At 41.8% G+C, this 14,201-nt stretch overlaps 1 protein-coding gene across 2 annotated transcripts; it reads left to right on the top strand.

Moving 5' to 3' along the window:
- Window positions 1-1,250: 1,250 nt before the first annotated feature.
- Window positions 1,251-14,087, top strand: PAK1IP1 (PAK1 interacting protein 1). Of its 2 annotated transcripts, none has more exons than XM_058733026.1 (10): window positions 1,251-1,408; window positions 3,888-4,053; window positions 7,584-7,704; window positions 7,780-7,854; window positions 8,388-8,440; window positions 8,843-8,988; window positions 9,083-9,180; window positions 11,543-11,642; window positions 12,633-12,752; window positions 13,117-14,087. In XM_058733026.1, the coding sequence occupies exons 1-10, from the start codon at window positions 1,325-1,327 to the stop codon at window positions 13,315-13,317; spliced, it is 1,164 nt and encodes a 387-aa protein (XP_058589009.1). In that variant the 5' UTR covers window positions 1,251-1,324; the 3' UTR covers window positions 13,318-14,087. The 2 variants fall into 2 exon arrangements, with proteins under 2 accessions (XP_058589009.1, XP_058589008.1); XM_058733025.1 differs by having other exon boundaries at window positions 12,633-12,756; window positions 13,118-14,087.
- Window positions 14,088-14,201: the final 114 nt, after the last annotated feature.

Raw genomic sequence — 14,201 nt, 5'->3', positions numbered from 1 at the left:
AATGAAGATAACCAGCACGAAGCGAAGGAATTAGTTTAAAACAGTGAATGACTACACGTGTTTCCGAGACAGAGGGTTAGTTTGACTACAGCATTTTCAGTGCCTGGGGAGCGCTTACACGTGGAGTCGCTAAAGCCTGCAGAAGACAAAGCCTTCCCTGAATTGCAATGACACCCAAAGCATTCAAAGAGTAATCATTTCTACAAGACCCAAACCAGCGGAAATTAAAACAAACACGAGTTAGACACGTAGCGACAGTTCAGAATACCAGAGAAACACATAGTCTTGAAAACAAAGGGGTCAAAATGCTGATCCTGTAGGATCCTGTAGGATCAGCACTAAAGCGGGGGTTGAAGAACTGACACCGAGGATGCCATCCGAATTCCTGCTTGTCAAATCCACCTGCTGTCGCCTTTATGAGACTAATTATGACGCTTCAGGATTTACTCCGATTTGTGCAAAGCTGTCATTTCAACAGACCTTTGAATCTCCACACGTTATGAGAATTGCAAATGCTAATTAAGGCGATCTTGGCTTTCATGCATGTTTCATGTGGTCCCTAAACTGCGGGGCGGGGGGTGGTCAAAGTGAAATGGGAGATCTCTTTTCGGTACATTCACCTACGATGACTGCGGACTTCGTCCTCAAGCAGCCCGTGTTATCACTTCAGGTAAAGCGTCCTCCTCCCTCCCCGGGATGTGCGGCGACGTTGGCCAATGTGACCCCGAAGTCAGACAAACCAATCAAGCTAGAAGGAAAGGTGTGCGGCCTGCCTTAGAAGCCGCTAACCATGAATGCCGACCCCTCTCTGCCCTGTTACGAGAGAACGTGAGAGACAAACGCTTGCTTATGCTGCCTGCGCAAAAAGGAAACCCAATTCCTGTCCACCGTCTGACAGCCCACAGCACAGCTGGCTCGGCACTCAGCACGCGACACCGCCAGGGGCCCCGCCCAGACCGGAAGAGGTCCCGCCCTGTTCGTGACGTCACGGAAACGAGGGGCTTCCGCAGAGGATGTCCCGCCCCATTCCCCTTTAGACCGGCCTACCTCACAGCCACCTAGAATATGCCTGCTTGCCCCCAACATTTTTCTCCTCGCCGTGAGAACTTCCTCGTGTGACATCCTTTCTTTTTTTCCTTTTGGAAGTTCCGCGTGATCTTCGAGCGCTGAAACCGCTTCCACGGAGACAGGCGCCCTAAAGGCAGCCCTGCGCCCATGACGTAATTTGAGCGCCGACGCAGGAAGGACCCCACTTGCTCTGGCATCCGCTTTCGTCACTGTCTCAGCTGAGCGGCGCTGGTTGAAGGGGCACGTGCGCTGCTGAATGGAGCTGGTCGCTGGTTGTTACGAACAGGTCCTTTTTGGGTTCGCAGTACGCCCCGAGCCGGCTGCAGGCGACGACCACGAGGTAAGAGCGCGCGCCGGGAGGGACTGCGGGAGGAGGGGCGCTGGAAGGTCTGGTCGGGTTCCCGCACGGCCGTGGTAAGCACATCATCACAGGTAAACACACTGATCTCTTAGGGATTAATTGATGAATCAAACTCAAACGTATAATTTAGCTTTTTAAAACCTGGAGTAGGCATTTTCGTAAAACGAGATCACGTTTGTTCGGTTTAGTAGACATTCTGGCCACGGTGCGGGAAGGAAGCTGGCAAATGAGTCCGTTGACAGCCGGTGTATGCGTTCAGGATTTAAAGAAAGAACAGTTCGCTTTTACTGAGTTTTTGTCCTTGAATTTGACACAATGTTAGATCTGGGTCGGGTTAAACCTCTCGTTGATAAAGTGTCTCCAGTTCATTCAGTGTTTTTGAACTCTTACCACGGAGCCGTTAATTGGTAGTGGAGGTGCAAAGAAGCCAAAGGAATGGGTACAGCGCTAGAGAGCTTGCGGACATAAGGGCAAAGGAGACAAATGCGTGGAGGCAAATTAGAACAAAATAGAAGTATTTTTACTCGATGTGTGAGCAGAAAGGTTAAGTAAATTGCCGTTAGTCAAACAGATAGGACATACCCAGGATTAGAAATAAGATCTCTTAACTTTTAATCCAGTAGTATTTTTCCCTAAGCACCTAAGTATCTCCTAGAAACCCATTCTTTTCAGTACTTCTTTGTGAAAAAGGCAAGGTGTCAGTCTTGAATTAACCAGAAAACTGGAGGGATATAACTTGAATAATTACTTTGTTTGTCTCCTCCTGCTTATTAATCTTTTTGGCTGGAAGGTGCCATCTCTTGAATCTTAAAGATGATGCCATTGTGTTCTCTTTGTAATAAAGTCACTGCATTGTTCCAGACATGTAGTGGTCTTCCCAGCAGCCTCCTGAGGCAAATACAGTTATCCCCATGTTACAGATAAGGAGCCTGAAGTTGACATAGGTTAAGTGACCTGCGCAGTGCCACACAACTAATATTGGGAGACCTGGGACTCAAGTCCCTAGGTGTCTCTGAAACATGAAGCTCTTGTACTACCCACTGCTGCTTCTAAACTGAGACAGACCAGAGCTCAGATAATCAACATTCCCTCTGTAAAGTGCACAAGCAAAGATTGTCTTTGATTTATGGTCATAGCAGCCCCTCAGGAATATTGTGCCTTTACTCAAAAGAGGCTCCCTTGGTCCTATTGATGGAAGGACTGTCTGATGCTGTAGTTATTTAGAAATTAATTTGCAATGACACATCTTAAGTGTGTTCAAAGAAGTCTGATGGATTCTTCTTCCGTGGTTTGTTTGATTTGCTAATACTCCTTTTTTAAAAAAACTTAAAAAAAAAATTTTTTTTAACGTTTATTTATTTTTGAGACAGAGAGAGACACAGCATGAACGGGGGAGGGGCAGAGAGAGAGGGAGACACAGAATCGGAAGCAAGCTCCAGGCTCTGAGCCATCAGCCCAGAGCCCGACGCGGGGCTCGAACTCGCGGACCGCGAGATCGTGACCTGAGCCGAAGTCGGACGCCCAACAGACTGAGCCACCCAGGCGCCCCAAAAAACTTTTAATGTTTATTTTTGAGAGAGACAGAGTGCAAGTGGGGGAGGGGCAGAAAGAGAGGGAGACAAGAATCCCAAGCAGGCGCCAGGCTCTGAGCCGTCAGCACAAAGCCTGATGTGGGACTCAAACCCACGAACCGCGAGATAAGACCTGAGCTGAAGTTGGACACTGACTGAGCCACCCAGGTGCCCCAATTTGCTAATACTTCTTGATGCGTCTCCCTCAGTTTGAGGTGTGTGTATGTATTCAGCTCTCTTATTCCTTGCACTCAACCAGTCTCACTTATTTTGTCCAAAAGTTGCATATCAATAAGCGTAGAGTTCTTGAGATCTCATCATGGGTCATTCTCTAGGGCTTATTTTAGTACTAAGGGAGACACAGTGTTTATCCTGTTTATTTTTCTTTATAAGACTTGTCATTTATACTCCTCTCTATGTGATACCATATTTATTTACAGTTTGTCTCTCCCACAGGGATGCAGTTACATTAGAATTACGGCTTTCTTTTCTTCACTGTTACATATCAACTGTCCAAAATGATGCCAAGCACATAGTAGTCATTTAGTATTTGAACGAATAAATTCAAATCAAATTTGAACATTTGAATGAATGAATAGTGAAGTCTCACATATAAATACATATGTGAAGGAGTTAAGGATTGGAATAGGACCTTAAAGTAATCCGGTCTCCATAATTGTTTTGGAGTCTTGATTGCTTTCCTGTCTCCTTGCTGCCTGCCTTTTTTAATTCTCAGGGTCTTTGTTTTTCTTAGTCTGCTATCCTTGCATAGTTTTTTCTCAATTTGTAAGTATCCACTGGTAGTTTTCATGAATTGTGGAACCACTTACGTGTTTCTGGAGAACTGTGATGGGCTTGTGACACTGATTGCATGTTTTACTCTTCAGCAAAAATGGACTCCTGTGGCTGACTTCACTCACCATGCCCACACTGCCTCCTTGTCAGCAGTGGCTGTCAATAGTCGTTTTGTAGTCACTGGGAGCAAAGATGAAACAATTCACATATATGACATGAAAAAGAAGGTAGACCATGGGGCTCTAGTGCATCACAACGGTAAGAAAATTATATCCTTTAAGACAATGGTGAGGCGTCATTACTTGACAGTTTGACTTGAGTTGAACAATTCATTAAGTGCCTATTACATAGTAGATTCTGTGCTAGGAAATACAGAAATGAAAAAAAACATGTCTTTTGTTTTTAAGTTCTTCACGGTCCATATTGAGAGACAGAAGGGGGGCACTTAACTGCATCTGGGGGAAGTGGGAGGAAGCAGAAATTTCCCTAAAATGCCATCGAACTGAATTATCTTAGAAGAGAAGTGCCAGTTGTTAGCCAGGTGAAGTTTTCAAGGTGGGAGAGAGGGCATCCCAGGCAGAGCAGGAAGTGCACGGAGCAGAGTAGCAGCCTCATGCTGATGGCTGACTTCGTTGAGGGAGTACCACATACCCAGCAGTTTGCCAGTAAGGTACAGTTGCATCTTCGGCTTCCTAGAAGAGAAAACCAAGGCTCAGAGATGTTTTGTGAGTTGCCCATAGTCACAAAACAGTGGAACTGGAACTCAGACCTAGGTGTGGAGCCCATGTCGTTAACCAGTGGGTGCATGGGGACCTGTAAGCAAGTCAGTATTACGAGAAGGTTAGAACGGAGGTTAAGGTGATTGGGGAATTAGACAGGCCACGTCCTGGATGGTCCTTGAGAAGAAGAGGTTAGGGATTGAATGGTAGGGAGGGGCGGTGTGGGCTTGAGGAAAGTGCTGGCACCTGGCATACGAGAGATGCTGACCAAGGACAAGCAGAAGGACTAGTGAGAGTCTGCCTGATTGAAGTTGGAGGCTGTGGCCCGAGTAACATCCGTTTGCACTAAGCTCCAGGCATTTTTGTGGGGAGCAGAAAGTTACCCGGTACCCATGCAACAGAAGGATTGATTTACAAAGGATTTTGATGAAAGGTGGTTTAAGTTGTCAGTCTAGAGAAAATGGGGTGTTAAGGGTCTGCAGATCTCTGAAATAAAAAAGCACGTGGAGTGAATGAAGGGGGCAAGAAGGGGCTGGTGAAAGGTGAGGTTGCAGGCAGGGAAGAGATTCTTCAAGAGTTGTAATGTGGAGCAGCTCTAGGTGGTAACATGTCCTGGGTGTAGGTGCGAGGGACTGAACTAGAGAGGAAGCAAAGGTCACTGGAGTGGAGGTCAGGGCCTGGTGATTCTCCAGTCATGCTTGGGTTTTCCGCACTGATGGTGAAGTTGTCCAGGATAGTGGTAGGATTTAGGGATAAGAAGACTGAATAGGTATGTGTTTTTCCAGTATTGAACATTATTCTGTTTTTATTGTATTTTCCCAAGGCACAAAGAATGAGGTTTAACACGTGTTCCAGGAGAAGGGAAATGGAAAGGAAGAACTCAAAACAGTAGAATCAGTTAGATATGTGCTTAGTTTGGGGAAGCTCTGCCCAGGTTTTTGATTTCCTGCGATTAAAGGGAGATAAGACAGCTACACACTGGTTTCTAGCAGTAATTTGGAGTGTTCAGTGTCTTTTTCAGATGGTCCTTAGCTACTTTGACAAGTTTTTGCTTTTCAACAGAAGCTAGACTTTGAGTGAGTTCAACATATGTTCTTTTTCCATTCTGCCTCCTATTCCCAGTTCCTACAAGAAAGTCCTCTCTCCCTTAGGTGTGGAAGAAATAATTTAAATCAATCTGATCTGCCTAAAGCCATTGGTACAGGTGTTGCACAATAAGGATGGGACTTACTTAGAAGAAGTTTGGATGGGGATGAAGTACGGTTCCTAACTTCATTCTTTGTATAACTCCTGTTTATCTAACAGTTGGTAATAGATAAGATCTTTACCAAGGTAGGAAATAAGTTGATAGAAAGGAAAACGGGCAAAGGTGGCTAAAGACTCCCACTTTGATAAGGTTGTATGTTACCCCATGTATTTGGGGCTGGGGCTGGGCGGTGTGCAAACTTGTATTCATCAGAGATCTTTTACTCTTTCCATATAAAGGACAATGTAAAGGACTCACCAGGAGGTGGCAGGTGAACAACAGTGACCCAAGGGTTCATATTCTTTTTTGAAAAGGACAAGATAGTAAATATTTAGGCTCTGCGGCCATATGGTCTCTGTTTTGATTGCTCAGCTCTGCTGTTGCAGTGCAGAAAACAGCCATAGACATTTGGGAACTGAACAAGCAAGTCTGTGTTCTAGAAAACTGCATTTATCAAAACAGGCCACCAGCCAGATTTAGCTTAGAGACAGTAGTTTGTTGACCACTGAGCTATAGGAAGAGTAAGCTGACGGACACAACCTTTAAAGGATAGGGAGTTTTATTTGAGGGTCAGGGTATCATGTGTTGTCCATATACAGGGACTGCTTTTGGGGGTCAGAAGAATGCTGGGTTCCTCTATCACCTTAACCTCCTTCCAGCGAGGTTAATATTTGAGGGTATAGAACATGTTTGTCTCTCTATCTCAAGAGCTGTAGAAGAAATTCATGGGAGATTCAGGTTTTAATTTTTGGGCAGAGGGGAGTGGAGTTGTTTGTGAAGAAGTTGAAAAGCTGTAGGAAAATTTGTGAACCATACAAAGGAGATTACAGAAGGCATAGTTGAACAGTAGGACAGTTTATAAAATTGTTTTCATAAATTCTTTGTTTTAAGATTTAAAAAAATTTTTAGTTATTTTTTTAAAGATTTTATTTTTAAGTAATCTCTAAACCCATTGTGGGGGCTCAAACTTACAACCCCGAGATCAAGAGTCATCTGCTCTGCCAACTGAGCTAGCCAGGCGCCCCTGTAATAAATTCTTAGGACAGTGAATGAAAACTGTAGAAATCAAATAGAAAACAGCTCTGGAGTGATAATAATTGGATTGTGGATGATTGGGTAGCTAACTAACTGATTAGAAAGTGATAATCATTCCTCTCTTCTCTTTCAATAAAGAAAGAAAGGGAGGGAGCCAGGGTGCCTGGGTGGCCTCCAACTCTTGATTTTGGCTCAGGTCAAGATCCCAGGTCCTGGGATCCAGCTGCATTGAGCCTGGAGCCTGCTTGATGCCCCTCTCTCCCACTTGTGTTTTCTCTCTCTCTCTCTCTTTCTCTCTCTCTCTCCCCCTCTCTCTCTCTTAAAAAAAAAAAAAAAAAAAAAAAACCCACACAAAGCAAAAACAAAAGCCAAAACAAAGAAAAGGGAAAGGAAAGGAAGAAGTCATATGGTTGTATATCTTGGTTTGTTCCCCAGATTAGCTGGTTTATTAGTTGTTTTTTTTTGTTGTTTTTTTTTTTTTGACTTCTGCTCAAATAATCCTAGCCAACCGTCTCCTAAATTTATGATTCTAGACCCATAGAGCAAGTAAATGAACTGATTAGCTCTAGTCTGTATCTACAACTAGAGAAATTCTGTTGAAAGTATTTGCACAGCCTTGAAATTGTATGTTCTGATATGAAAAAATTAATTTCTTCACCTAAGACTTTAAGGTTTATTTCACTAATGCTGACGTTAGATTTTTACTTACCACAGCATAGCCTTCAAACCAGAAATGGAGTTTGCATTCAAAATGAACATTAAGTTGGTCTGTTTCGGTTTTTCCACAGGCACAATAACTTGCTTGAAATTCTATGGCAACAGGCACTTAATCAGTGGGGCAGAAGATGGAGTCATTTGTGTCTGGGATGCAAAGAAATGGGAGTGCCTGAAGTCCATTAAAGCTCACAAGTGAGTCTAGTCCTTTCCCATTGGTGGTCTCCAGGTACCAGTCAAGTTGGGGGCTAACTGTTGGTTTCCTTGTAGAGGACACGTGACCTTCCTTTCTATTCACCCATCTGGCAAGTTGGCCCTGTCTGTGGGTACGGATAAGACATTGAGGTAAGTCATTAATGCCAAGAGCATCTTTTCTCAGTTGTGGTCTTTGTTCTCCAAGTACAACAGCAGGAACCTAACCATCAGGGTATTTTTTACTACAATAATTAGATACACTTCTGTCTTGTGTCCTGGCTGTCAGCTACTTAGAGATACTGCAGTACAAGGAAAAGCTGAAAGCCAGTGAACCTTTTCATGACGGTAGAGAAAAAAAAGGACAGACTCTGTGTTCAGACATACACATTACATCCCAGTCATTCATTCGGAGTTGGGAAGCAAAGAGGATGGTCCTAAAAAGCAATGTGTTAAGAGGTGAAACCTTTTGAAAATATATTAAACATTTTAAGTAGGTGAAAGGGGTGTGGGAATGGATGCATTAATCTTGCTTAATGGTAAATATTTCCAGTGTTGTTGTAAGAAACATGACAGTTCCAAGTAGCGGCATCTGTAGTAAATTGTCATTCGAGTAAGTGTTCATTATGCTTACCTTTACACCTAGTAAAAGTTACCATGCCATAAGTGAGTTTCCTGTTTTGCAGAACATGGAATCTTGTGGAAGGAAGATCAGCATTCATAAAAAACATAAAGCAAAGTGAGTACTTTTATTTGGAATGTTTTTTATAACTTGATGGAATATGAATGTAGGCACACACATTCTTGTGTGCGTGCGTGCTCACCTTTGTTTCCCCTGCATGATGGTGGTTACCTCCTAGAGCAATGCTTTGGGTTACTTTTCCCATTTTCTTTTTTTCCCATTTTAGATTGGGATTCTTGTTGTGACTGTGTCACCTACCAGGTCTCTGACCTTTGATGATTCTTTAATCCAGTTTATTTTCTAAAACTTAACTTGCAAAATATGCATCAAAAATTTCTTATGAAGGGTAAATAGGACAGTGGATGTGAAATGCATGGTACAGCTCTTTGCTATTTTTGTTATTACTCTGGTCATTGTTTATGAAATAAAAAAAGCTTTTTTTTTTTTTTTAACTTGCAGATGCTCACATAGTGGAATGGTCCCCAAGAGGAGAGAAATACGTAGTTGTTATGCTGAATAAAATAGATATCTATCAACTTGACACTGCATCCGTTAGTGGCACCATCACAAATGAAAAGAGAATATCTTCTGTTACGTTTCTTTCAGTAAGTGATGAGAAATCAGTGGTGGAATCTTAGTGTGTATGATGATGGTTGCAATTGTTGATGACATTCCGGATATTCTTTTTCTCTCTTCTAGGAGTCTGTCCTTGCAGTGGCTGGAGATGAAGAAGTTGTAAGGTTTTTTGACTGTGATTCACTAATGTGTCTCTGTGAATTTAAAGCTCATGATAACAGGTATTTTTTTTTTTTCCTTGTCAGTCTCTATGTGTATGTGTGTATGTAAGTGTAGAGTCTCCAGTAAGTGTCACGTATGCAATAGTTTCATAAGGTAGGGTACATTCCTACATATATATGATTTCTGGAGTCTGAGAGGATGGTAGAAATGTCTTGGCCTTAGTGCAAAAGTAGGGAAGTTGTCATCAGGACTAGTGATTTGGACAAGATGTTTTTCCAATAATATTAGGCTCGGGGCCTAAAATCAGTCATATTTGAAGAGGAGCAAAAAAAAAAAAAACGATCTTGAGCTTTGCCAGGATCTCTCTTGTCCTTTTATTTTATTCCTCTTTTCCACTTCTCCCTGTGCACACTACTTGTTTTTCCTGCAGGAGAAATATGTGACAGCAATGACTTCTGTTTTATGCCAGTCTTTCTTACCTGTCACTGCTCACTGTATCTCTGTGGGTAGACACTGCCATTCAGAGTAAAGGCTAAGTGACTTGGCCAAGGTTACCCCACTGTTGGGTGCTGGAGCTGGGATCCAAACCCAGTCCTGTCTGCCTCTGCTTTTTCTACTACAATTTTGGGAAGGGTGATAATGCACTGTTCTACTTTAATGTGCTTCATTTACTTGTCCTTTTATGTCTTAAGTAAGTCCTAGTTTTTACTTTCCAAATAACAGTTTTTAAGAAATCTCTTGGCAATACTCAAATACTGCAGTGTACCGGCTCTGGTTTTCTCCTGCATTAGGAAGTGTTCATTCAAGGCCATGTCAAAGGTACTTAATAACACTAGTACACTTAAGCTAACACTTAGGATATTTGGCTGTTTATTCATTTAACAAGTATTCATTGAGCATCCATTAAGAACTGCACTTAGTATTTAATGATGAATGGAAAGACAAGAAGTTGCATTTAGTGGCTCTAGTCGTAGAGCAACAGACAGACGATGAACAAGTAAGCAGGTAATTAGAACAGGAAAAGAAATGTGTGCTTTAAGAATAACAGACATAACTTGCACAGTTTGATCCAGAAAGGGGGAGGGGGTAGGACTGGAGAGGGGTAAAAGGGAGCCGTTTCTGAACAGACGAGCGATGGCACGCAGTCACCTGAGGGAGGAAAGAGCTGGATGTATTTTAACAAGAGATGGAAGAACGTTGTGACTAGATCAGAGTGAGCCAAATGGTACATGGCCTTGTAGACTGGTGAAGAGTTTAGATTTTAGCTAAGGGCCTTTGTAGATTTTTTGTTTCCTACTGTGGAAAAATGTAAAGGCCAATAGACCAGTTTAAGGAAGCAACCCCCATAGACCCACCACCCAGCTTCAGCAGTTGTCAGTTTATGGCCAGACATGCTTTATATATACCCCCATACCCTTCCTCCTCTCCTGTGTTATTTAAAAAAAATTTTTTGGGGGGCGCCTGGGTGGCTCAGTCGGTTGAGCACTGGCTTCAGCTCAGATCATGATCTCACGGTCCGTGAGTTTGAGCCCCGTGTCAGGCTCTGTGCTGACAGCTCAGAGCCTGGAGCCTGTTTCGGATTCTGTGTCTCCCTCTCTCTCTGACCCTCCCCCATTCATGGTCTGTCTCTCTGTCTCAAAAATAAATAAACGTTAAAAAAAAAAATTTTTTTTTTTAATGTCTATTTTTGAGAGAGAGAGAGAGAGAAAGAGCCAAAGTCATGATTGGGGGAGGGGCAGAGAGAGGGAGACACAGAATCCGAAGCAGGCTCCAGGCCCTGAGCTGTCAGCACAGAGCCCGACATGGAGCTTGAAACCACGAACCTCAAGGTCCACCCAGACACCCTCATCCTGTGTTATTTTAAAAAAGATCCTAGTTTTGTAGGATTTTAAGCCTGGGACTAACATGATTTGATTGATAGTTTTAAAAAATTGTTAGTAAAAATGGAAGCAGAGAGACCAGTTAGGCTCCCTGGGAATCCAGAAGAACAGGGGTAGTGGCTTAGACTAGGGTGGTGGCATTGGAGGGGGGGTAGAAACGGGTGCGTAGGAGGAAGCCCGTGGTTCGTTTCGTTGTCTTACTTGGCTCTTCATACTGAACTTGGAGTATCTTGAGGTGAAGGACTTTAAGTATCTTTATGTCATTTGTGATAACCTAATTACTTATGGTTATCATGATCATCTTTTCAACTTTTTCTTAAATATGGTTAATAATCCACTTTATCTTAGAACTTAGACCCTGAAAATGGCACACTGACTGATGGGGATGTGAAGCACAGTTCTATTTTAGCACCGTTCCTTGAGCAGTTTGGAAGCACTTGAAACATTGAAAAATCGAGAGATTGTGTGCGTAGAAGCTCTACAATGGTATTGTACTATCTGGAAGAAAGGATCCTTTATGGTGTTAATATTTCTATTTTAGGATAAAGGACATGTTCAGTTTTGAAATTCCAGAGCATCATGTTATTGTTACAGCATCAAGTGATGGTTTCGTCAAAATGTGGAAGCTTAAGCAGAATAAGGTTGGTGTCTTAGCACAATGTGAATGCGCTTTAATGCAAGTCTTTATTATCGGTATTGTTTTGAGTGAAGTGAGGTGGAATATTTTCCAAAGGTCATAAGGCAGAGATCTTTAAAAAAACCTGAGATCTCTTCCACGCATGATTGATACTCATAGTTTTAAAGTTAGGGTTCCAAGAGCCACGGTGGGGGTTGGTGTTGTGAGTCTCAGCTGGCAGGATACGAGAACTCGTGCTTTTTCAATCAGAGAAATGCTGCTTTCTTCTCATTTGTGTGTAGATTGGTGTTAGATAAGATTTTGTTAGATAAAAATGCTGCCATTACTGGGGTGCCTGGCTGGTCGGTAAAACATGTGACTCTTGATCTCAGCGTTGTGAGTTTAAGCCGCATGTTGGGTGTGGAGCCTATTTAAAAAAAAAATACTGCCATTACTAAAAACTCAAAAATTCCTGATCAGTAATCTTAGAATAGTTTTGAACCAGATAAGTGGAAAATTAAATCCCTTTAGTGGTCTCACTCTTAACAGATTTTCTTGTTTTTACTTGTTTTGCTTGGTTCTCTTATAAACCCATTCTACGAATGTGGTTTGTCGAGTGTGTGCTTTGTGCAAGATTCTTTGTTAAAACCTAGACATGAACGAGACACGATCCTTTTCCTTGGTGAATTTACAATTTCTGAATATTCAGAAAGTGCCTTGCGAAGGGCATAGTCAGACCAAACATGGATCAAGATAATGGAATTCTTCTATTTTATTCTCAAGAAAATATAGTAAGTTTTAAATTAAGTTCACTCAGGGGTGCCTGACTGACTCAGTCAGTAGAGAATGCGACTCTTGGTCTTGGGGTTGTAAGTTTGAGCCTCACGTTGGGTGTAGAGATTACTTAAAAATGTAAAATAAAACCTTTGAAAAAAAGTTAAGTTCACTTGATTATGGAAAAAGAAAAGTATTTAAAATTCCCCCATGTTAAGAATTCTTCTTTCTTCTGTTTTAGAAAGTTCCTCCATCTTTACTCTGTGAAGTAAAAACTAATGCCAGGCTGACATGCCTTGGAGTGTGGCTAGACAGAGTGACAGACACAAAAGAAAGCCTTCCTCCGGCTGCAGAGCCTTCTCCTGGTAAGTGAAAGTGATTGTTTTTTAATAATTTGTTAGCTCTTGAATTGTTGAGGTGGAGGACATTCAGATAACTTCACTTCACAAGAAGGAAAAAGCAGTCTTTAAATGCACTGTCTCAGGGCACCTGGGTGGCTCAGTCGGTTAAGCATCCGACTTCGGCTCAGGTCATGATCTCACGATTCATGAGTTCGAGCCCCGTGTCAGGCTCTGTGCTGACAGCTCAGAGCCTGGAGCTTGCTTCGAGTTCTATGTCCCTCTTTCTCTGCCCCTCCCTTGCTTGTGCTCTGTTTCTGTCTCTCAAACGTAAATAAAATATTAAAAATTAAATAAATAAATAAATGCACTGTCTCTTGTGTTTTAGTAAGTAAAGAAGAGTCCAAAATCAAAAAGGAAGCTGGCAATATAGTGCAGGAAGAAGAAAGGCAGTCCAAAGCTAATACGAAGAAATGTGGTTTAACTGATGACAGTAATAAGCCAACGAAAGGAAATAGCCTGGTGTCAACCAAGAAGAGGAAAATGGTAGAAATGTTGGAAAAAAAGAAGAAGAAAAAGAAAATATGAGTGATACAGTCAATCCCACATTCCTTCTATGAGAAAAACTTATTAGATGGAATCATTCTTTTCAAATGTGCCTGCCTCCCCTCCACGAGTAAAAGCTAGAAATTTCTTCTTTTGGAGAAGATGTACAGCTTAAAAAAACAAACACATTTAGATGTTTTCTATTTTTATTTTTTATTTTTAACAATGGTAAAACAATTTTTGGTAGGCGGTGTTCTATTATATATTATATATCGTGATATATAGTATGTTAATGTGTAATATATAATTTTTACCGTTGTATAAAGCAAATAAAGATCTTAAAATATTTAGTTTAAAATATGCACAGTTTTGAACACATTCTTTACCAGAGATGGATAAAAAAATTGTTTTTCAGATTTTTCTCCTAAATGGGGGAAGAATAAAACTTAGCCTTCCTTTGGCTTCTTCAGATGATTCTAGTACTTTTAATGCAGATTTTGATCCTTTTCGTAACCAAGGTATAAAAAGATTTTCATACCAGTAAGTATATATTAAGACCAACTCAAAACTCATGGACACGTAAAATATGTATGCATAAAGTGTATGCTTAAATTCAGGGCTATGTCCTTAAGAAGGTTCTTAGATTGCCAAACCTCATCAGACTACTCTGCTTCCACGCTGTGGATGAGAAGATAATTGAAGGTTTGGAAAATGACATTTTCAGGGTATGTTGCTTTTTTTCCCCATCTGTTTCAGGCCAACAAAAACAGTCATTTAGTTAATCCAATAAAATCTTAAATTCAGCCTGTTAATTATAATCTTGTCATCTCTCTCTTCCTTGCCCACCCCCCCCCCCCCCAGTAGATTCCTAGGTATTTAGAAAAGACACATTAATAGAGGATTCATAGATGTGAATTAGCTGACCA

Source organism: Neofelis nebulosa, chromosome 6, assembly GCF_028018385.1.
Source record: "Neofelis nebulosa isolate mNeoNeb1 chromosome 6, mNeoNeb1.pri, whole genome shotgun sequence".
NCBI classification, from domain to species: Eukaryota; Metazoa; Chordata; class Mammalia; order Carnivora; family Felidae; genus Neofelis; species Neofelis nebulosa.
This window is presented reverse-complemented; position numbering and strand designations above follow the sequence as displayed.

Coding starts and splice junctions, on each gene's coding strand:
- PAK1IP1 (XM_058733025.1), top strand. CDS start 1,325: ATGGAGCTGGTCGCTGGTTGTTACGAACAGGTCCTTTTTGGGTTCGCA. Junction 4,054..7,583: donor GGCTCTAGTGCATCACAACG/GTAAGAAAATTA, acceptor GTTTTTCCACAG/GCACAATAACTTGCTTGAAA. Junction 12,757..13,117: donor GGCTGCAGAGCCTTCTCCTG/GTAAGTGAAAGT, acceptor CTTGTGTTTTAG/TAAGTAAAGAAGAGTCCAAA.